At 40.2% G+C, this 22,478-nt stretch overlaps 1 protein-coding gene across 1 annotated transcript in view; it reads left to right on the forward strand.

Annotated features, from left to right (window-relative positions):
* Nucleotides 1-22,478, forward strand: part of CRYBG3 (crystallin beta-gamma domain containing 3) — a 70,086-nt gene that overhangs the window by 33,706 nt on the left and 13,902 nt on the right. The window contains 10 exon segments of the mRNA XM_017731420.1: nucleotides 4,425-4,564; nucleotides 5,861-5,975; nucleotides 7,087-7,122; nucleotides 7,816-7,949; nucleotides 9,666-9,792; nucleotides 14,288-14,430; nucleotides 16,451-16,577; nucleotides 17,585-17,617; nucleotides 21,575-21,684; nucleotides 22,206-22,332. Of these exon segments, the coding sequence (XP_017586909.1) occupies nucleotides 4,425-4,564; nucleotides 5,861-5,975; nucleotides 7,087-7,122; nucleotides 7,816-7,949; nucleotides 9,666-9,792; nucleotides 14,288-14,430; nucleotides 16,451-16,577; nucleotides 17,585-17,617; nucleotides 21,575-21,684; nucleotides 22,206-22,332 (1,092 nt within the window).

Here is a 22,478-nt window from a genome sequence, read left to right on the forward strand (position 1 = left end):
CCCATGTGTATTTAATTTCAAGAAAGTTGTGGGGAGGAGATTCCAAGGAAACAGATTGTGCAACCAGTAAAATGAAGACCTGTCTGAAATGATGTGGAGACTGAATTCCACTAAGGCCAAGTCAGCGTGAGCCAAGGCTGTCAAAGTCTGCCTGCACACACAGGTTCAGTGCAGCTCCTGCAGCACAGTCTGTGTAGCCAGCTCAGTTCTCTGGCCTACTGTATATACATTTGCTGACCTTTTTGCATGTGTTGTGCTTTATTCTATCTGTTTCTGGAAGCCCAGGGAGGGTGCTAAATGTTATGTTCCCAAAAACAAGAGTCAGGAAGAGTTCCTGACACCTCCATTCTGGAATAGTCTTATAAACCACTATTTTGCAAGGTGACAAGGGATCTGAAACAGCAGGATGCTGTCTGCAGGATGGTTGGGCAGGAAATAACTGGATTCCTTGTGGAGTCTCCTTAAGCAATGCCCTTTGTAATGGGTTCGTTCACAGCATCACATGGAAGGGTGTGTTTGTTTTGTTTGTATGGTTTGCCAGGGGAAAGGAAGTTCATAATTTAAGCAGGGACTACTTTGTCAGATGCCATAGGAAGACACCTGGCAGTTTCAGATGGTTTCATTTGCTGGCTGGTATTTCCAGGACAGTAATCATTAATTTCCTTTGTATTATTTTACTTTACTACCAACTCTGTTGAGTTCTGTAGTTGGTTGGTGGTGATGGGTAGCAAGAGTGGTCCAGTGCTGGAGCACTGGGAGTAAGAATTATGAAAGGATAAAAAAGCCTGGAGGACCAACAGAGAGTAATATTAAAAAAACAAGCTCCAGAAGCAGATAGCATCCTAAAGACAAAACGTGTATCTAAAGTAAGGTGGTGTCTAGACTGTATTACAAAGCAATCATGTGAATACCAGAACTAATTAGGCCTGGTTTTTAATAGGCTCTTCTCTCATCCTTGTTTTGGCATTTCCCATAAGAAGCCAGACTTCAGTCATTCTTTGTCCTGTTGTTGACACAAAATCACCCCAGTTAAACAGGCTGATTTGATCACTTCAGTCACCACAGCTGGCAGGTCCGAGGAGAAGGCCTAGCAGTGCTGAATTTATTTAGCCCTGCTGGAGCTTCTAGGGCTGTAATCCTAGATCCAGAAGAAGGATAAACAACCAAGACCACCTTGAGGGAGTTGAAGGCTTTAGGTCTGTCACTTCTTCTGGAGCTCTTGGTCAGACTAGAAAAACGTCAGAGATGCCACTGAAGAGGAATATTTCATGCTAAAGGCTTCTCTTCAGGAGGAGCCTTCACCTTTCTGCTGAGGGCCATGTTACTCTTTTGGAGGTGTCTGTAAGTGTTCCACGTGCTTTGTAAACATCCCAGCTCCCTAAAGACCACGAGGGAAGCACAGGCATTCCAGGATGACTCTGTGGAGGTAGGAGGAGAATACCGCAGAGTAAGGAAGGCAGAGAGGGATGCCTGGAGGCTGTGACCTACCTAAGCATTTGCTGGTTGTGTATTATCATTGGAAATGAGCACAGCTGCATGATCTGTTTGCTGTGCTTTTTATTCTGTTTTTGCCTAATGGGTCAGTAGGACAATGAATGATGTGAGTTTGGACTGCTTGTGATGGGGGGTGGCACAGTTTGGGGGGTGAGTTTAGGGAGGAAACCTTCCAGTTTGGGATCTGGGCTGAAATACTGTGGTAGCAGTTTTGTATGATAATAGTTTTGCATGTGGGTATCTCATTTCCAAATCTTGACGCCTTGCAGATGACAGGGCTTTGGACTGAAGAATCTAGTTCTCCACCTGACTGCTATCATATTTGTGTGGTTTTCATTTTGTTTCTAAAGATGGTGGCTTTATTGGGAACGTTAAGGGAGCCTCTGAAAGTAATGAGGCCTGTTAAATATGCTCAGGCAAATATGAACATGCTGGGGCCAATATTTACCAAGCTAAATTTGCATGCTTGAATTGTATAAATTAATAGCATAGCACTGAGTGTGCATCAGCAAATACATAACATTCATCTCATTCAGTAATAATAAATGTTACCATTTTCTGCAGTCTGTGCATCAGTACAGGTAAATTGAATTGCATATTTAAGTCAAAATGTGTATTTGTGACTTTAAAAAAATGTGCTCAGAAAATACAATATACTTCTTGCTCAACCATGTTACCGCCTTTAAAAACAAATATTTGAATTGATTTCGATGAAGACCTCGGTTTACTGTGTGACACTTTGTGGAAGAAGTTTGTGGACTTAATCTAGAACACACTCAAAAATACAATCACTGTGAGTAGAGGTTTTTTTATTGCTCTCAAAATCTTGCTGGAGAGAGATGGGGATAACTAGGAGAGATTTTATTATGAGTGCTTGTGCTTTACCTACCCTGCTACATTTGTCATCTCTGGAGCTGGAGACTGCTTCATGAGCTTCTGAGTCAGGAGAGCAGACTTGAAAAGAGAATACAGACTGGCTTTTTCCAATCTTAAATGAAAAACAAAAACAAGAGCCTCCTACTGAATTAAAATTAAACATATTCCATCTCATATTCTGTCTGAGCCTGCAGGCAGATACTTTTATTTTGCTACTTGTCTAGTCTTGTAGGTACTTTGTTTCAGAATGTATCTGAAACCATTAGGATTCTGGCATCATTATTTGTGGAATTCTTGGAGGTGCAACTTCCCATTTTCAGTGTCAAGCTTTATTGTTGGATTTCTGAATTTCAGCCTTGTTACATATCAGATATTTTTAGGAAAAAACCCCACAGACTTGAAATATTTCTTAACTGTGGCTTAATAAGATACATATACATGTGAAAACTATGGGGAGATTGTTTTTATTTTTTTTAACCTTGTCTAGCAATGCACTTAGAATTGAGGAGTGGAGTTCCTTAGCATTTTCCTATAAAGCAGCATTTTTCTAGAAAGTCTCTTTTCCTCGTTTTTCTGGGTTTGTTCATCTGAAAATAAAAATTCCTGTATTGCAGTTTTTGTTCTAAAAACAAAGACTGTGCATTGTTTGCAAGGTACAATACAGAGGAAATGTGACTCTGCAGGAGGGGGAGTTGCCAAAACAGTATTACTGTGTTACCTCAGGTCTCGGGAGCAAAGTGAAACAATATCCTGAAGTGCATCCATTCTAATTGCCACACTCACTGCTGACACTTCAATAGCTACTGAAAAAATCTTGCTAACCAAGAAGCTGTGGGATGTTACCCCATAAAAACCCCGCTCAAAGCCCACATGCAAAAGGACAGTGTCATGAGATGAGGTGCTGGAGCTTCCTGAGCTTTTGTGCCCTGTTGCTGGGTTTCTCTGCATGCTCTTGTGTTTTTCCTTCCACGGTCCATGCAGGATCTCTGTCATGATGTGACCTTCCTGGGTCCTCACCAAATCCAGAAATCAGGTGCTTCTGTGAGGGCACCCTCAGAGACCAGTCCTCATCCCTCTTCTCTAGTGCACATGCAGGGGGCATCTTCCTCCAGCCACCTTTAGAATTTTGGGAATCTCTCTATGCTGTCCAAGCCCTCTGTCCTAAAGCAAATGGGTCTGTGGGTCGGGAAGGGGAAGCGTTCTGGGGACGTTATCACTGAGAAGTGTTGTTTTCCAGCTACAGACGTGAGCCACGTTTCACTGTTCTGGAACATCCTGCTGACACAGGGACTTGCAGAAGATCCTTGTTGGTTCACGATGTGTTTGAGTGCTGGGGAAGAAAGTGTTGGCAATGCATGTTATATAAATATTGCAAAAGGAGGGGGGCTCAATAAAAATCCCTGCAAATTCTAGAGAAGAGCATGTGGTCAACAAGTTTGTTCTCCAGCGTGGTATCTCTCAGTAGTAAACTTCCAGTGAGGAAATAGAGGTTGTTGCTTTGTGGTAGCAGGAAAATTGCCAAAGTGTCTACTTAATAAAATAGATGTTTTCTAATATTGCTCTTTTTTTCTTCCTTCATCTAAAATGCTGTAAATTTATTTAGCACAACAAAAAGAATTGAACTCATATGGCTTGGTACTGTAGTTGGATTCTGCATTACAGAACTTGATTGTCGTGGGAGGGAGGTGGGAATGTAATAGACATTTCTGGAAAGTTTTGGTTAATGCATGCATCATGTGTGTTATGGAAGCACTGTTTTTTAAAAGATAAAAAGTCAGTTTTATAATGCTGTTCAGTCCTTTAGTTGGAGAATATTTAAACTGGCCTTTTTGAAAGTCACTTGACAGGCATAAATTTCTTCTTTGAAAATTAGTGGGAGCTGGAAATTTACCTCCCTTAGCTTTTTAAAAATTCCAGCCTCCATTTAAAGAAGAATAAAACCCTTCCATTCTATGAAGCCTGGAGAAGGGTGAGAAGATGGGGCAAAAAAGGGAATGTTTGGGGGCAGAGTCTGCAGGTGTGGAGAAACATTACCCTTTGATTTGTTTCCACAGGACTGTGGCATTCCAGAGGTGGAGTTCTGCCTGGCAGCTGGCAGTACAGAGGGACTTCCCATCTGCATACAGGGTGCAGTTGCCAATTTAGAAGAACTGGATGTTGAGGAAAACCCTTACATAAGAGTCAGATCAGGAGTGTGAGTACTGAACCTTTTTAACAGCATTTTGCCAGCAGGTAGAAGAGTAATGTCATGGGATGAAAGTCAGTCAGCAACATGAACAATATTTGGGGGGTTTTGCTACAAATCAGTAAACATACACTGAATATTCCCAGCTCTACATTTCAGCACTGTGCTCTGTGGGCTCCTAGTAGCAGAACCAAATTTTTGAAGGCATTTTTTCCTAGTTGCTGGCAGAAGTCTTCAGTAATTCCATATTTGAGTAGCTTTATAAATAGAAGAAGCAACTCAGCTATAATTAGCTTTGAGTTCATTGGAGAATAAATACTGTGTCCCAAGTCACCCACCCTGTTACAACCATAACACTGTGGCTGAATACCAGAAAATGAGTGTTACATCATTCCAGCATTTCTCAACCTCCAGCCATATCCTGCTGTTCTGCAGGGAGGTGATGCAATAGGACACAGGCCCCTGGGTAGCCCAGTGCTTCCTGTATTGAGCAGAATGGGCTCTTCCGTGGGCCAACACCTCACAGTTCCTGAAGTTTGGGAGTTGTGTGGCTCTTCTCATAAATCATTGCAGAATGACATTAGCTCTTCTATTACAGGAGTGTTGCCTTTCCACGTGAGCCAAGTCTTCCTTCCCACAATCTCACAATATGTCTGTGAAGCTCGAGATGGTGAAGGAGTTAAAAACAGAGCTTGTCTTAGTTTTGACAAAATTTAGTAGTTTTAGGAACATCACTTTCCATATGGCTCTGTGCCTCTTCCTCCATTCCTTGCGTGGTCGACTAAACCTGTGTCCAGCTTCTGCACTTAGCTTTCTTTTTGATTTAAAACAGTGTGAAGGACTCCCAACATTTTAAATCCTCGTGTCAAAATTACAATAGCTTTCCAAAGGAGTGTTGTACATAATCATACTTTAATAACTTCCACTGAAAAAAATTACATGGGATTGATGTTAGAAGCCTTTTAATTGATAAGGTGACAATCCTAGATAAAATTCAATACAAATATCTTCAGTACTGACTTTTTTTTGGATACTCAGGAATAACAAGCTGGCTTTTTTAAGTGAGTGAACAAATTGGTAATTTTCATCTCTTTCATTTATATTTAGGTTGGACTGAGGAAAAGTGTCTGAGATCTTCTTAGCAGTGATGTTGCCAGCATATTTAAATACAGCTTTGTTTTGATGTGCTGTCTAAAACATTATCTAGTTCTTATGAGTACAAAAAGGAAAATAATTTTAGTGAGATGTTTGTATTTGAAATCTAATTATATGAACTTATTGAGTCCTTTATCCTTACTGTTGTAGATGGCTTGCTTATTCAGACTTGAATTACAAGGGAGAGATGACGGTTTTGGAAGAATGTGATTCACCACCTGAAATTCCTTCAGCAGATGTAAAATCTCTGCGTCCCTTAAGAATGGTGAGGACTTCACAATTCCCTAATAAAGTGTGTGCCTTCCTTTGTTGTTGTTGTTGCTTCCCCAGAGGTTTGGACCTAAATACAACTTGGATTCTAATGTTCTTTTCGGGTGAATCCTTACACATGTAATGCTCCTCCATGGTGTGTTTGCTTTGGTCACTGTGACTTGCTGGGCTTCTGCACCCCTCAGCATCTTCCTAGGAAACTGCTGTTGTTGGGAGGAGGTCAAATAAAACAGAATTGAAGGGCTCTTCATTTTATTGCATCCAACACCAATTCATTAACCAAAAAGCCCTTCCAAAGTTGTTGATTTTCTTTTTTTCAGTTGTACAGTTAGATTTTCTTTATTTTCAGTTAGAGTCTATTGGGGATGGAAGACCAGATAAGGAGTTTATTACCCAGTAGTATTTCTCTGACCACAGATTGCCCAGAAATCTGGGGAGGTGCAGCTGCTTTTTTGTGTTGATAGACAGCACGTGGATCTACGTGTGAGAGAGATGGGAAGGGGTATAACACAAATTTTACTGTGAACATAGTAAGCCTACAGAAAAACAGTTCAAAAGCCATAAAGGAGTAAGACTTATAGCTGTCTCTTCAGTCATTCAAGTGAGGTCAGTGTCTTATTCCCTCACAGAGCATCATTCACTCACATTTCCAGAGAAGATGCATTTGTTGTATTTGCTCTTTGACCAGAAACATGAATATGTCAGACTCTATTTTCTGTCTCTCCTGCTGTTTGCTCTCGCTTCTAGTGTTGCAGCATTTGTGCTTTAGAAATTTGAAATGAGTGCAATAAAGCTTTAAAAGTTAATTTTAAAAACTGGTCAATATCCATTAGTTTAAAAATATGTAGTAAATATTTACTTTAGATTCCCAGACCATAAAGGAATATTTTTAAATTGCTTGCAGTCTTAGAGGTTTGTCAGTGCACTGATTTGTTTGTAGGTCAGGTTTATAGTGTTTATAGCCTTTTGAAATCTATGGCCAACCCTGAAAGTGGTGAATATAATTGCAAAGATTTCATGCTCTGATAGTACTGTAAAACATATGTCAAAGTGGAACTTCAAGTTTAATAGAAATACCTATTTCCCCCCCCCCCATCTGTTTTTAGGGTGGACTAAAGGTGCAAATGCCAATGAATGTCAAGGTAAGCACAGAGGGCATTGACAATAAAATAGAAGCACACTGGGAATATAAAACCTTTATGCAAGCTGCTTTCCTTTTGTTTGGTATGTGATGTTTGATAGCTATTCAGTGCTTGCTGCTGAAGAAAAATTCACTAGTGCTGTCAAGTTACTTAGTGTTTGATGGGGTGTAAAAGCAGTGGTTTGTTTTTCACATATTAGGAAAATGTGAATTTGCTATGAAATGAGTTTTTCTGACTTGACACATTAGTCACTGTAATGATAAAGGGATTGGGGGAGATTTTCCCATTTAACATACCAAGTTTAAAAAAAAAAAGGAGAGGGAAGGGAGGAAGAGGACAGGAATAGAACCCTGCCAGCCTATCCCCTATTCTAGTACAAGGAGTTGTGAGTGAGACCATGATCCTTCTGTGATCTGAGGAGCTGAAAGCTGATCCAGAGTTATTGCTCCTTTTTCTACAAAAATGTTAGTGCTTTAGGTAACTTTTAATTATACAAATACATGCATGGCTTGGGTGTTTTTCTAATAAATGCTGCAACAGATATAAATATTGTTAACAGCTGATCTGTGCGATTCAGCAGATGAGGAACCTGAAGGGGCTGTTAACTGCAGTCATGGAAATAACTTCAGCAAAGTACAGGGAGAGGCTTCTTGTCTGCTTTTGAAGGATTAAGCTCAGCATCATGTTTTCTAGATAATAATATATGAGAAACCCCACTTTGGAGGATGGTTCAAAGAGTTTTCAGAAAGCATCACTTCTGTCCCAGCACTGTTTGGTAGTGAAGAAGAGTTTCAGGAAATTGGATCACTACGTGTAATTGGTGGAGTGTGAGTATATTTCACTTTTATATTTATTTATTTTAAGGGAGAGAAGCATAATTAAGTGCTTAGAAGTGCTAACTAACGGGGGGTGACTGGAATCTTCCACAGGTGAAATGTTTTGAAAAGAAAGGAGTGTATATTTCTTGTATTATCAGCTCTTCGATTATCAGCCTGCCAAGGTAAATGTGTGAAAGGTGTGAAGCCAGTGTTTGCCATTTGGATGCCAGTAAATTAGGCCACACAGAGCTTTAATTTGTATTGCTTTATACTCCTGATAGTCTCCACTTAATTTGCTGAAATGACCTTGGGTAGGTGTGGTCGGTCTTCAGTTTGACATTTTAATACCTCTGAAACCTACAAACTGTTTCATTGTCTCAATGGTTTTCCTGTGCCACCTGTTTCATGTTATCTGGAATTGGGAATGTGCTGTTATCTTCATTAATTGAGGCTTTGGATGGATTCTGTGTTGCCCTGCCCCTCCCTGTGTCTCACACACACAGGGGGCTGTGTCACACCTGTGTAACAAGGTGGGTGCTCTGAGGCAAACCCAGCACCAGCTGCCAACCCCTCGTGTTGCTCTTTCACCCTCTCCCAACTCCCAACAGGACAGGACTGTCTGAGAGCAGGCAGGATGGTTGCTTCTGCCAAAGACCTCAGTAATAAAACAGTTTGCAGAAAATCTTGCTTTTGTTTCCAAAGGGGTTTTCCACTTCAGTATAAAGATGGAATAACATAGATCCTTTCAGGCTGCTGTCAGAATTTTACAGGCACTAAATTCAAAACAAACCTAATTGTTAATACTCAAATAATCTACTCATAAGTGCATTGTGTGTTTTCTATCTGGGGAGCCTCCGATTATTAAAAGTCATTGTTCTGTCTGTTGTGGCAGCTTTTATTTTTAGTGCTGTGGTAACCTAAACAGCTGAATTAATGTAAACCAAATGGTACTAAAAGTACTAAAAGTAAAGCCTGCCAGATTTCACTGCCAACAGAATTTGTACAGCAGTTCTAATATTTACAGGGGAGCTTTAATGAAAGAAATGTTTACAAGACAAAAGGAGGGGGAAGCACATTTTCAAATTAAGATCCTGTAGAGACTTGAAGTTGATATGGAAACACCTTCCTTTAACTGAGCCTTATCTATATATTCAAAATACTTCGAAAAGTTCAGTTTGTTTAGTGCTAAAACATATTCCATATGCAATATGGAATATATATTCAATTTGTTTATATGTGTATGCTTTTAGATTAATGCAAAAAAATAATATTAGCAGGCGAAATCTTGTTCTGCAGAAATATGTTAATTTTGTCACCAGCTCAAGCTAGGGTAGAGTCTCATCATTTACTAGCACACTGAAGAGATCTGCTGCTTGGTTTTTTTATCACTGAAACTTTTGGCATCTGATGCATCCTGGGCTCTGTGGTACTAAATCTTGGTATTGGGAATGTGGCTGGCTGAGAGGAGGTACATGGAGAAACGTTACATAAATCAACTGTTGTTGGCTAAAGAATCACATGGTGGGATTTTGATCCACAAAGAACACTTCATGGGTGCCTGTTGTGACTCCAAACAAGCATTGCCTTGTTCACTGGCTGGGTTTGTGATACTCGTTTTAGTGGTTTTGGGATGTTCTCTTCCCCTTTCATTTGTTACAGAAAATCATGTGTGCAGTTGTTTTGCCTTTACTGACTTCTCTTCCTTTTGTTGTGGGGCTGCCACAGATGGGTTGCCTATGATAAGGAGCGCTACAAAGGCCATCAGTTCTTGCTGGAGGAGGGAGATTATGAGGACAGACACTCCTGGGGGGGAACTGGCAGTGCCCTCCTGTCCTTCCGCTTCCTTCAGGCTGTAAGTACTTACATGGATTTCATACAAATTATGCACGGCTCTGTCCGTAAAGAGCAAGGTTATTCTTTGTCCACGGTACAGCTGGCTTGGGTTTGGTCATTCTGTCTTTTGCCCGTGTTCATCCTCATTCTTTTCCTACTGGCTGAAATCTAGGCTGCATTAAGAAGAAGCAGGTTCTAAACAGTCTTTGTGAAGTTGATACAAGAATTGAATCGTGCAGAATTCCTCGTCTACCTGCCAGGTTTTCCAAGTACCTCACTCCTGCACCTCAAGCTATCTGAATCTCTCAAACAGAATTTTCTTAAAAGCGTAGCGTGCCCGAGTGTACAGAGTAGTTCTTGATTAAAATAAAAATAGCTTTTCAATGCAGCAGCTGTTGCAAGCCTTAAAACAGCATTACCCTCTGTCTGTGATTTTTCTGCCAGAAAATTTTGGCAGCAAAAATAATCATGGTAAAAAAATCCCTGCTACTAAAATGTGTTTAGTGGAGGCAAGGATGAAATAATAAAAAAAACTATTTATAAGAGTCCAGTACTGGAAGCAAAGTTAGACTTTTTAGGGATGGGGAAACATGGGATTAGAAGTTCTTCATCATTTCGTTTGGTTTGGTTTTTTTGTTTGTTTGTGTAAGGGTTTGAAGGATTTTTTTTTTTATTATTATAATGGGAACTCTGTGAGCATTAAATACAGCTGCAAAGAGTAACTTCTTCTGAGAGTAAGATTGTTCGCTCTGATATTTACTCAGTTTTGTATACTCAGATTACTCATCTCCTCATCTGAAGAGATGTGATACTCCTGAGCCAGGAATTTTGTAGAAATTGAAGATAGGCATTTAGAGCAAACTCACTGTCTCAACAGTCTTTTTTTTTTTTTCTTAAATAAAAAGTTAATATGAATCCAAGAAGGCTATACTTAAATTCACAATTTGCAGGTTTGTTTTTCATGACAGGCACCTAGCAAAAGCTGGGTTTATAATCAGAATCTATCAAAACAAATATAGAAGAATGAATTGAATTGAAGAAGAATATCCCTCTCTAAATAATTTATTTTCAGGTTTCTGAGAAAAAAGTAGGTAGGGAATTTCTTCAGATTCCTTATTTTGATTGTGCAGAATCCTGTTCAATTACTGAATAATGTTAGTTTTCCTCTCTTTTCCAGCTATATGTAGGATTTGTGAGCAACTGAAAATGATCTTTTTAGATTTTCCTCTTGACAAAGGACATAAATACAAGTTAAAATTGTGCGTGTGGGTAGCAAGAATGACCTTCCATGTTCTGTATTTAATTTTACTTGCACCTCGAACAGTCAGAAGGCTCAAGTCATTAACATTTTAAAAACACATATAATTCACAGTCATATATCAACATATATCATTCCAGTTGGCTTATAAATATGCATAAATATTTACCTATTGATAATAGAAGTGAAAAGGAATAATTCCCCTCAATTTGTTGCATAAGTGAAGGCAATCAGCTGCTTGCCAATAAAATGAGTAATGGGCCTGGCATTGTGTTGTTTGGCTTGACCAGCAGATTGCCTCCCTCTCTGTGATGTGCATCACACAGGGCAGTGTTCAGGCTGGCCATATGCTCCCTTTGTGACTTTGTATGCGATACTTAAGGTCAGGATTTTAAAAATATTTTAGTACCAAATGTTCAGTTTCAAGGGGACCTGGGCAAAAATCCAAAATCTCTGTGCTTAAGGCCCCTCACTGCACAGCAAAGGTCCTGGCTCTTCTCCCTAAGCTCAGGAATTCTGTCGGGGAAGCAAGGTAAAGGTTGCAGTGGTCTCAGAATCCGCAGGGATATCGCTGGATATCAGATCTTTATTGCTCTTCTCGTTTAGTCAAATGAATTCGAGAGTCTCTGTGGAAGACTTGGGGTTCTGTGAAGTGTAACTGAGCCACATTATTCATGGTCACTTTAGATGGGCAGTGGGGCTGGGCACTGACCCTGCTCTTTGGACAGACTCACGGTGTGGGCTCAATGGGGCCAGCTCAGCCAGACTTGGATTTTTCTGCTGGGGCATCACGCCAGCAGACCTTGGCTGTGTTGGCTTTAAGGCCAGCCCAGACCTTCAGGGAACTGAGCCTGGCTCAGAGGGCTGGGAGCTGAAGCTGCTGAGCCCCATGTACCTGAGTCAGCTGCAGGCACAGTGGGATCAGAAGTCTTTGTGTGGTGCTCCCAGAGCTGGAGCTGGGGCAGAGGCACATCAGTGGCTCTGCAGAGCCTCGTCAGCCCGTGTCAGTCCCCTCTGTCACCGGGGCTTAGCAGTGTGCAGAGCTATTCAGATGCTCCCCAGCCACCACAACCCCACATGCCAGGTTCCACCAGAGCCTGCTAGTGCTGGGGAAATGCAGCCCCTGTTTCTGTACTCAGGGCAGTGCTGCAGTCGAGCTGAGGCAGGAATTTCATTTCCTGACAAGTCGGAAAAGTCGGGCACCACACACAAAGTGGGGATTGTTGCACGTCCCCCCTCCCCGGCCACTGGTGAAGATGTGCACACACGTGGGCACGCTGCAAGGGCTCTCAGCTCTTGGCTGGCTTCAATATTCCTGCAGTGAACACTCACAGGTGCTGATGTGGGGGTTTGGGAAGTGTTTGTGAAGCAGAGGTAAAAAGATCTTGTAGGATTGTTTTTTCCAGCTGCTGCCAGCTCCCTTGTCAGCATCTGTGTTGAACACACCGGAGTCAAATGTTCCTGAGGGCAGGCAGCAGTCTGGACTGTGAGCTGCTTTGAGGGACAGTGGCATTTGCTTCTTTTCTGCAGTGTCAAATACCTTCCAGGCTGGGCTTTGCCCATGGCTCAGTGAAAGAGCAAAGTTTCTGAGTCTTTTTCTGTCGAGCAGAATTTGTTGCCTTTAGAGCTTTCCTATTTATGTTTTCAAGTCTAGAATGATTTGCCTTGGTCTGAAAGTCTTTTCTTAAAAAGTACTTTTCCTGTTGCTTGTTGTAAGAAAAGCAGTAGTGGAAAGAATGATGGCTGAATTTGAGAGATGTTTTAAATTTAATTACAATTGTGGATATATTTCAGTATTTAAACTTAGTTAAGGGAATTATGTGTAGATTTGACCTAAATGACTTTTTGGGTACTCTTACAAATAAGTCTTTTGCTTTAGGATTGTTAAGAGTAGCTGGTTTTCATGTGCATTAATACTGCACGAGTTTGGCGATTCTTTTTTTTTTTTTTTTTTTTTTTTTTTTTTAAATTTTGGCTAAAAAGTAGTCTGAAGCTGCAGTTGTTCATGATGATTTTTCCAGACCTGGCACTTTAATTTCTAGTTTATACCTGAAGTAGTTGCAACAGTTTAAGTAAATGAAAGAAGGAAGTGGTCAACACAGTAAGAAAACCAGTTTTACTACAGGATTTGTTCCATCACCATTTTACTGTCCTGTAAACAGTGCAGAGAAGTTGAGCTGCGTCAGGTGTTCATTCTAAAATTGGTTTTCATTATTCATTGTGATTTCATCCTGTAGCAAAATGTGGTGCCCTCCAATGAGCCTGTTTGATCAGGTTCACCTGACCAAATGAATCTGGCTGCATGCTTGGTTTGTCCTTAATTTCTAAGTGATTTTTCATAGTTATAAATCTTTGTTTTCTCAGTGTTTAGTGTAATAATACCCATGGTGGTGTCCTCATATGTTTATGGATCTCTGTCATCCACATTATTTACTTGATAACCTTTATTTCTTGTTTGCAAGACTTATTTTCAACTCATTATAACACTGCTGAATGTTTGAGAAACACTGAAATTGAGTTCATGCTTTCTGTTAAAAGTTAAAGGAATAAAGTGAACAGATTGTTGTTTTCTATTTTCCCAAGCAGCTGCTGAACTGTGTGCTTAAAATTGCTAAGTGGTTAAAAAGCTGAAGATTTGAAACCCAAATGCAAATAATCTGAAGCTGTGCAGGTAATCTGGCCAAGAAACTAAGCTGGCTGAAAGCACAAAGCAGTGTCACAGCTATGTAAGAGAGAATGTGACAGTGTTAAGCAGGATTTATTTATAGCTACAGTGGGTGTATCCAAAAAGTGCAAACCCCTTGTGCTGGAAAGGTGATCTTTTCCTCTCTGTAATTATTGCCATGTTGCTGGGAAGGGATGAGGAAGGAGAAGTTAAATGAAAAACTATAGTCATGGCCTGCATGGAGTGAGGCTTTTGGAAGATCAGTGCTAAACTCTTCTCAACTCTTCTCCTTCCCACACCATCATCTTTGCACTCTGAGCCATCCTCAAAGAGGAAAGGATGGTGCTCAGGGGCAGCAGGCTCTTCCTCTGTTCCGTGCAAACCCCTGAAGGCCATATCAGATTGCCAGGCTTCCAGTTATTCCAGAACTTCAGTGCCAAAATACCCCATAAAGATCCACACCACGGAGCCAAGTCCCTTCACTGCTCCATAGCATGCTGTGTCTCTGGCTACAACTCCTTGCCAAAATGTGTTATGTTGTGAAGAGTCATTGAGCTGTGACAGTCTTCTAACTCCTGTGCTGCCTCTTAGGATTTCATAGAGTCTTCAGTGGCACTTTTCCAGTCTGATGATGAAGACGGGAAAGGATTTGACATCGTCAATGAAGAAATCCCTGATTTGGAGCAGGCTGGATTTGGCCCAGAGACGAGGTCGATTCTTGTGAAAAGTGGAGTGTAAGTCTGCTCAAATGGATGGATGGAGCTGTTAAACATTTCTGTGCACATTTGGGTACATCTTTTGAATGTCTTCCACATGGTACACGTGGTAAATATTTGGAGGAGAAAAGTGTTTCTGTAAGTTTCATTGGGGAATGGAAGGGAAATCATTTTAGTTTTCTGTAGCTCTCCTGCCTACACCTTGATTTGGATCTGAGCATTCTTGTTGGTAGAGAGAGTTTGTAATGTCTCTCCTAAGGTGTCAAAGACTATAGTTTCATGATAGTAGCTTTGGCAGTAATACTGAAGAGATATTTTAGATATATTAAGAGCTGGTATAACTTTTGGGACAGGTAGAGCCTGTCCAGAAAGGATGAGATGTGCTGTATTTGTAATAAAGTCAGACTGCTGGCACTGAAATTAATATACTTTTTATAGAACTACTTAAAGGAGAGAGTTAAAGCAACAGGTGTTGAAGATACCTGGTTCAAACTGATCCAGCTTCCAGGGTGGACTTGGCTAACTTTTGGTGTGCATATGTGAAGTTCAGGAGGAAAATAAACAACACAATTGCAATAAATAAGGTACATTAGACCACATGCAGTGTCTGTTGACAGAGTTATGCAGTATTAATTAAGGACAAACTCAAAAGCACTAGAAGCCTAAAAATTAGTGGGGGGGTGGGTGAGAATGCCTGGCATGAAATAACAGCTCTGATCCATCAGATACTGCAGGAGTTCACAGGAAGATAAGATATAATGGCCTTTTTGTAAGTATCTACTGGAATGATAGAGTAGGCCATTATTTGGAAGGCATGGTACTGTGCATGAAAAATAATACCACTAAATGCTAAAACATGAAAGACTTTATGGGAAAAGAGCACTGTGGAATCATGGGGGTGGAAATTCCAGACATTTAATAATTTTAAAATTTTAAAATATGCAGTTATTTTAAAAATGCAGTTATTAACATTGTCATACCTACCCTGATGGTGATGGGGATCAGGAACTGTGAAGTGAGGGACCTGAATTGCTTATGTAGGGATTGGTGATTAGTGTCTCATGAGGATTAGGTACAAGAATGAAAGGCTGAGACTCAGTTTGGAGAGGAGGGATACAAATGAGAGCTGCAAAATCCTGAAGGTGGTAAGACAAGATTAAAGCAGTTCACAGAATCTTGCATGACAACAGTTGAGGGAAATGCTTTGCAGAAGTGGAGATTGCTTTAAAGCAGATTTTGAGGTGGGATGAAAAAAAGCCTTTCCTACACCAGAGGCAGTGAGTTTCTGGAACTTGGTGCTGAAGGGGCTGTGGTAGCAGAGAGCACCAGGAGGCTAAAAAAAAGTATTAGATAAATTAATAGCAAACAGATTGACCAGTGGGTGATAAAAGTAAAATGGGTGAGGACATGCCCTGTAATATCCCTAATATAATAGTCCCAGTGCTGGGTGAGTAAAAGAGGAATGCACCACCAAAAGTGGGTGATTTAGTGGTGTCTAACTATCCCCCATCTGCTTCTGCCACTGTGCAGGGTTAGAGGGACCCTCTAGGTGGGGGTTTCATTCTTCTTAAACTGCAACAGGGAAAGCATGGTGGGACAAGCTTGAACTGCCAACTATTGCAGGCTTTTGCTTTCTCTCATCAAGCATTCCTCAGTTACTTCTCTTTCTTCTTCCACCATTTTTCCTAAATCCAACTGGAAAAGTTGTAAGAAAGCCCTGTCTGGGGGATGCCAAACAGGTAAAGATTCAATTAAGAGAGAATGAAAAAGTTATCAATTAAATGTCTCTCCTCTGAGCTTCTGAGCAGGGCATCATCTCACAATGAGTTTGATGGGAAGGCAGACACCTAAAATCTTCTGTTTGCCAAAGTAGGTAGAAGCAGAAAATGAAGTATGAGACAGTTTTGTGCCTCTCATCAGGTTTAATGTTGCACTGTCTGCCAGGTGGGTTTTTTGTTGTGCTTGACTTGCTGTTATTGTCATCAAACTACTCAGAAAAATGTGATGTTTTCAGGTTAATTTTTGTGTCATTCTTCAGGTGGGTGGCATATCAGCAGAAATATTTCTGTGGAGAACAATATGTATTGGAGAAAGGAAAATACAAATGCTTCTTTGACTGGGGAGGATCTAGTAAAACCATCATGTCAATTCGACCTGTTAAGTTGGTGAGTTACCAGAATTTAAGGGAAAATCTTAAAAGAAATGAGACCTTTGGAGGTCAGAGTGTACCGTAACAATTAAACAGGAGAGTCTGTGTTATAACAACTTGTCTATTTTCTTGGAAACAATTTAAAGACCCTTTATGAAAGGCATAATGAGTCTGTTCAGGATGGAGACTTAAATGGATAGTGTGGATCTTTCTGTCTTTTGAGAGAATTACCAGGGAAACTTTGTAAGAAGAATTTCCCTTTGGCAGACTGCATACGTGGAAAAAATAACCTGGCCCGGAAAGATTAATTTGCCTTAAAACAAAGTAATTTATAATGCCTAATTGATAATGTATTTAAAAATACTTGAGAATTTATCTGGCTTGTGTTGTTACATAACAGAATTCTGTTGGGTTTTTTCTTATTTTTATGCTGAAATATTTGTACTAGATACCGTGAATAAAGACAGGAAGTATTTTTAATCCATTATTCAATCCAAGGTAGTGCCAACTCACCCAAACAGATTAGTGCCAGAGCTGCCAAAACCCTAGTGCAAAACAAAGACAATCTTCAGCAATAAGTATTAAATGATAATAAGTTATAAATCGTTAATAAGTAATAAATTATAGGAATGTGAAAGGAATACTTAACCGTATTTTGAAGAGCACATGTTGAGAGAGGTGTCTTCTGTTGGTTTCAGTTCTTTTTTTCAAGAAATAGCCTCAAAAGTAAATGCAGAGACATTTACATGGATTCTAATCCATATTATGGGAACTAATTAATGCTGATGCAAGTTCTCTGTGTGAAAGGCATTGAACAATCAGGCAGGTAGTTGTGAGCTTACGGGCAGCTCATGGCAGAAATTGGGGAAGAGAATTGTGCCAAGAGCCTGGGAAGTTTTTTTTTCCCCTCTGCTCCTGAGTTCATACTTAACAAATTTCAGGCAACTTGGCATGTCCCCTAGGAAATTAATTGTAGTTAATGTTGGGGTTTTCTAATGTGTGTGTATGTGTTTATTATTGCAGGAGCCCCTTGGGACAAATGAGCCTCCACATTTGGTATGTTGGCATTACGTTACAGTCTCTAGTACTAAACTACACTTAATAATTAAATGCAGGTAATGTTGAATGCCTTGCTTCAGGTGATACCTCAGTAATTTCAGGTGATACCTGAGTATTGTCACCTTGCTACAGCAGATCAGTGATGGAGGAAACTGGTGGATGTATCAAAGTAAGGTCTGCTACATGTTCTGCCCTTTGCTTTGTTCCAGATCATACCCTTTAGTATTCTGTCCCCAAGAATGCAAGCAGTCCACTAGGTTTTGAGTGACTTTGGGTCTCTGTAGCTATGAATTTCCCTCTTCTTTCCCAGTTGTTTCTGGAAACTCACCATCACATCCATTCATCCTTCTCTTTATGGCAGATTTTCTTTCCATTACTTTGCATTGCACCCAGTTTGTCACTCCTGTGTTTACTGTCAGGTGAGGATGAAAATATAAACTGCAGAAAACTCAGCTGCATGTTTCAAACCTGCAGATGCATCAACACCTGGTTTTTAGTCTTGGATACTGGTAGTTCTGCTTTCCAAAGTCTTCCAAGCAGGTAGAGCTGCTCCTTAAGGTTTCTCACAGTAACATAAGAGCTTAACTGAACACATCCTGGTTATGATAAATCTGTGATAAATCTCTCCTATGATACATTCTGCCAGTTTCCCTGAAAGTTGTGTCTATCACCAAGTGATAATTTATCAAGAGAAAGTAGTCCCTGTAATTCACTCTGAGGCTCAAAAATGAGTTACTTTAGGGTCTTACACTTTTGGTCCTTATCTTAACAAGGTTATATTCCATTAATGGACCTTTGAGTTATCTTTCTGAAACAAAAACCTGCTCTGTGTTCATCACCATGTGTGCTCTGTGCCTCCTGCAATGTTCTGTCCCAGCAGGGCTCTCCCCCTGTCCAGCATGAGTTGTTTGGTTGATCTTTTTCTGTCCTGCTGGCATGGGTGATGATCTGAGTGGTTTTATTGCTCTCTCTCTCTGACATGTTTTTAATTAAGCAAATTGGGGAAAGTTTATTTTGAGGAACATGACTTATTTTCTGACAAAAGATATTTTAGAGCTCAGTGGTTCTGCTTCAGCAGACTTGAGTATTTTGTCATCTGGACACAGTTTCTCTTTTGCTTGCTTGGATGGGAAATGTTGTGTATTGTGTTACTTAGCAGGTGGACCACACCCTCCTTTTTCTCCAATTCTACCATTTTATGATTAACCCAGGACTACAGGAAATGTTTCCTGTCTGAAGACATAATTGGTGTATTATTTTAGCCTTAAACACTGACTTCCTGCCCGACTATTCACATGGCAGTTTGCAGCCAAATCCAAAGACTTGCAAGTGTGTTCACAGGAGGGCCTTGGTGAATGGTACCAGATGAAATAACTGACTCAGATAAAACTTCTGGGGTCTAAACAGTTGAAGATAGTTTTATTTCCATCTCCAATTCTTCCATTTTTTCAGGATCTCCCAAAATCTATTCTTTGAGCGCATTATTCCAGTGTTGCAGACCTTTAAGATCAATTCAAACATCTGAAGTTTCAATAAACTGTACTTTACAGGCTTTTTATTTCCAGAAACATAAAAAACTGTGTGTATATGCACAGACACCTTTAAATACTGACATGTACTAGAGGGTATTTTGCCTCTTGTGGTCCCTAATAACAGTCTTAACACCATTTGTGAAAAAATTACTATCCTGATTTATCACAATCCTGGTTTTCATAGGATTCTGCCTTGGGGCTAGGGAAGAAAGAACATCATTCATAACTCTACAGTTCTTACAGGACAGGAAATATTTTGAGTACTTTTTAATGGGAAAACATTTAATCACTTATCCGAAGTAAAAGACAGCCCTTTTTATAAATATCAAGAATTTCACGTTCAGAGTAAAAGAAAAGGTTTCTACGTGAAAACCAGTCTCTTAGTTTGGAATTTCAAGGTGTGGTGCATAGGAGCTGGCAAATCCTTCAGCAGCCTGATGTTTGACCCTTGAATAAGTCATATATTGGTTATTTTGAGTGGTTATACATTCTCTCACCTTTAATAAGCATAAGTCTGAACTAAGGGAACTGTTTGCACTGCCTGCAAGAGTGTGTCTTTTTTTCATTTCTGTTCTTATCAGAAATGGAAAAGCAGCAAAATTTTCTTCAGTGTCTCAATAATTCCCCTGACCTTTTCTGCCTGCCAAGCTCCCTAATAAACCAAATACACAGAGTGTAAGAAATCACCAACTCTACAAAGCCATTCATTTTCTTTATTAAAATAAACCTTTGCCCAGCAAGAACAAAGCCTCTTTCAACAGCAGGTGACTTGTATAGATGATTTAGGAAGCAGAGGTAATTGCTGTGCAGTCCTGTATTTGTGTTTTAATATTCTGTCCGTTGGATTTTTGGGAAGTGAAACGTCACACAGTAATGTCAAACCCTGACAAAGTGGAGATGGCTGCAGTTGGAGACTAATTGCAGTGTTTGCACCCCAGCTTTTGTCAAATTAAGACCCTCATTCATTACTAGATACATTCTGTGGAAAATGAGTTGTGAATCTTTTTTAAAAGCTTTGCACAGCACGTGGCTTATGAAAGAAAGGCAGTGTGTATGTATATATATTCGCTTTTGTAAAGAGCTTTGAGATGAGTGGGTAGAAAATACTATGTATTTACAGCTTAAATAGGTGCTTTGTGACATAGCAGTGCAGTTGTATTTACAGAAAAATCAGTTACCCTTTATTCATTTTATTGTAGCTGATCCATGTTCTCCAATTAGCACTCACAGCCTGCAAGGCCAGGTTAAGCCTTTCTTGTTCTTTCTAACAGGAAACATTCATTCCTTTTAAAAACATAGACTGAACTTTTCCATAAAATCATTTGCTGACACTTGTGTTTGGCCTTCTCACTCTGTGCTGGCAAAAGCACTTGATTTCTTTTCTTTGGCGGGAAGCTTGGCCAATTTGGGGCATGAAGGGGGAAGTAGCTCTTGCAACAGCCATCATGTTTTTCTTCCATTACAGAATATGAGCTGTTCTCTTGATACACTTAAATTTTTCATTCTTTTCCAGCCTCTCTTTCAGGCTTTCAGATGAAATTCATCTCAGTTACACAGTGGCAGACCAAGGGTACAGAATTCTGGGTGTCTTTGCTGTAGATCATGGCCTACATCATACTAGAGTTTCTTTTTGTTTTGGTGGGGGCTTGGGGGGTTTTTTGTGTTTTTTTTTTTTTGTTTGGGTTTGAGTTTTTTTGGGGGGGATGGGTTTGTTCATTTGGGCTTTTTGTTTATTTGTTTGGGAGGGTTGGTTTTTTGGGGGTTTGTTTGTTTGTTTCTATTTTACTGCAACACTTTCAGCCTTTTTGCTTTTTTGGGAGGAACTGATCACATCTTACTGGTGGGGTGTGGTTCACTGTGACTTGCACTTATTTACCATGACATATAAAAGCAGCTTGGCTGAACTTTTAGAAGTTCTAAGTTCCCTGAGAAATCCTCCTGCTAATTCTGAAATGAAAAACCACCTACAACCACTGTGATCATAGGAGATTTCAGGGCACTTTGTCAACAGCAGCCCTGTATCTTTTGACCAACATTTCCCCATTCTGCTTTGAGCGCTGGATTGCTCAGCTGTAGTGAGAGTTAAGCTGCATTTCAGGGGTACTTTGGGTGGATGATAACAGCCTTGAGTCCTACTCTTCTCATTTTTGCCTGGGTCCCCTCCTGCTGTAACGCTGCCTGCCTTAGCATCACTGGGAAGCCTCCTGTGCCAGCCCAGAGGTGACAAAATACTTGATATTTCTAAAAATAAAGCAGATGTAGAAATGTAAAAGATCCTCTGAATGAGAATTCATTCTGTTAATTGTATCTTTATGAATTGAATGGATACTTCTCTGAGAGTACAGCTTTCTCTGTTTACATTAATGATAATGCCTTCATTTTTCCTTCTAGTCATTGTTTTTGTTCTGTTTTGTTCTTGTAGCTCAAAGCTTTCAGTAATACATATTTCCAAGGAGCATGTGTAGATTTCACAGCAGAAGTTTCTGATTTTACATCATTCATACCATGTTCTTTTAAGGTTCTCCGGGGATGGTAAGTGTCTGTTGTTTTACATGCCATCATTTTCAGTAATATGAATTTATTTTTTCAAATGGTACAAAGTTTCAGAGAGCTGAAAGCACGTACCACACGCCCATCATCTTCCATCGTGTCTTAGCCCCTTTGTCCTGCAAGGCATCTCAGTAACTCTCATCCTGTCCTTGGTTTGGGTATTATGCATTTTGCTCTCCCTGGGGAAGGTTTGCACAGTTACTGTGATTCTCTTTTTAACTCCAGTTAGAATTTATTCCAGATTTTGAGCACTTTGGTACGGTGGAAGTGTCTGCATTTCACTCAGCGTCGTTTGACTCTGGAGCTGAGGTTTCTGTACCACACCATTCAATTTTGCAGCTTTGGTTGCTTTGTTGCATAGCCTTTCAAGTCACATTACTTTAACCTTGGCAAGAACTAAGAAAATATTTTATTCCTTATGTCCTTAGCAAGTATTAGGTCTTGAAAAAAACGTACTGTTAATAAGCAGCTAGAGCAGCTTTTTTGTTCCATTATTCTTGCAGTTGGCTCCTGTGTTACAAAGGGGAAACCACTGACAATCACTGTGTGCTGGAAGAAGGCCTCTACGTTGACCTCAGTTCCTGTGGCTGCCCGACTGCTACAATCAAATCCCTCAAGCCTATTCAATATGTAAGACTTTATTGGGGAGGAAAAAACCCAAAACAACATTTCAGAACTCTTTTCCTTGTCAGATGTCTAAAGCGAGTACTTGCCCTAAACAAACTCGCAGTTAGGGAAAAGAGTGAGGTTTGTTTTCTGGGCTCACAGGATTTTTT

The sequence above is a fragment of the Corvus brachyrhynchos genome, unplaced genomic scaffold (assembly GCF_000691975.1).
Source record: "Corvus brachyrhynchos isolate BGI_N302 unplaced genomic scaffold, ASM69197v1 scaffold152, whole genome shotgun sequence".
Classification (NCBI taxonomy): Eukaryota; Metazoa; Chordata; class Aves; order Passeriformes; family Corvidae; genus Corvus; species Corvus brachyrhynchos.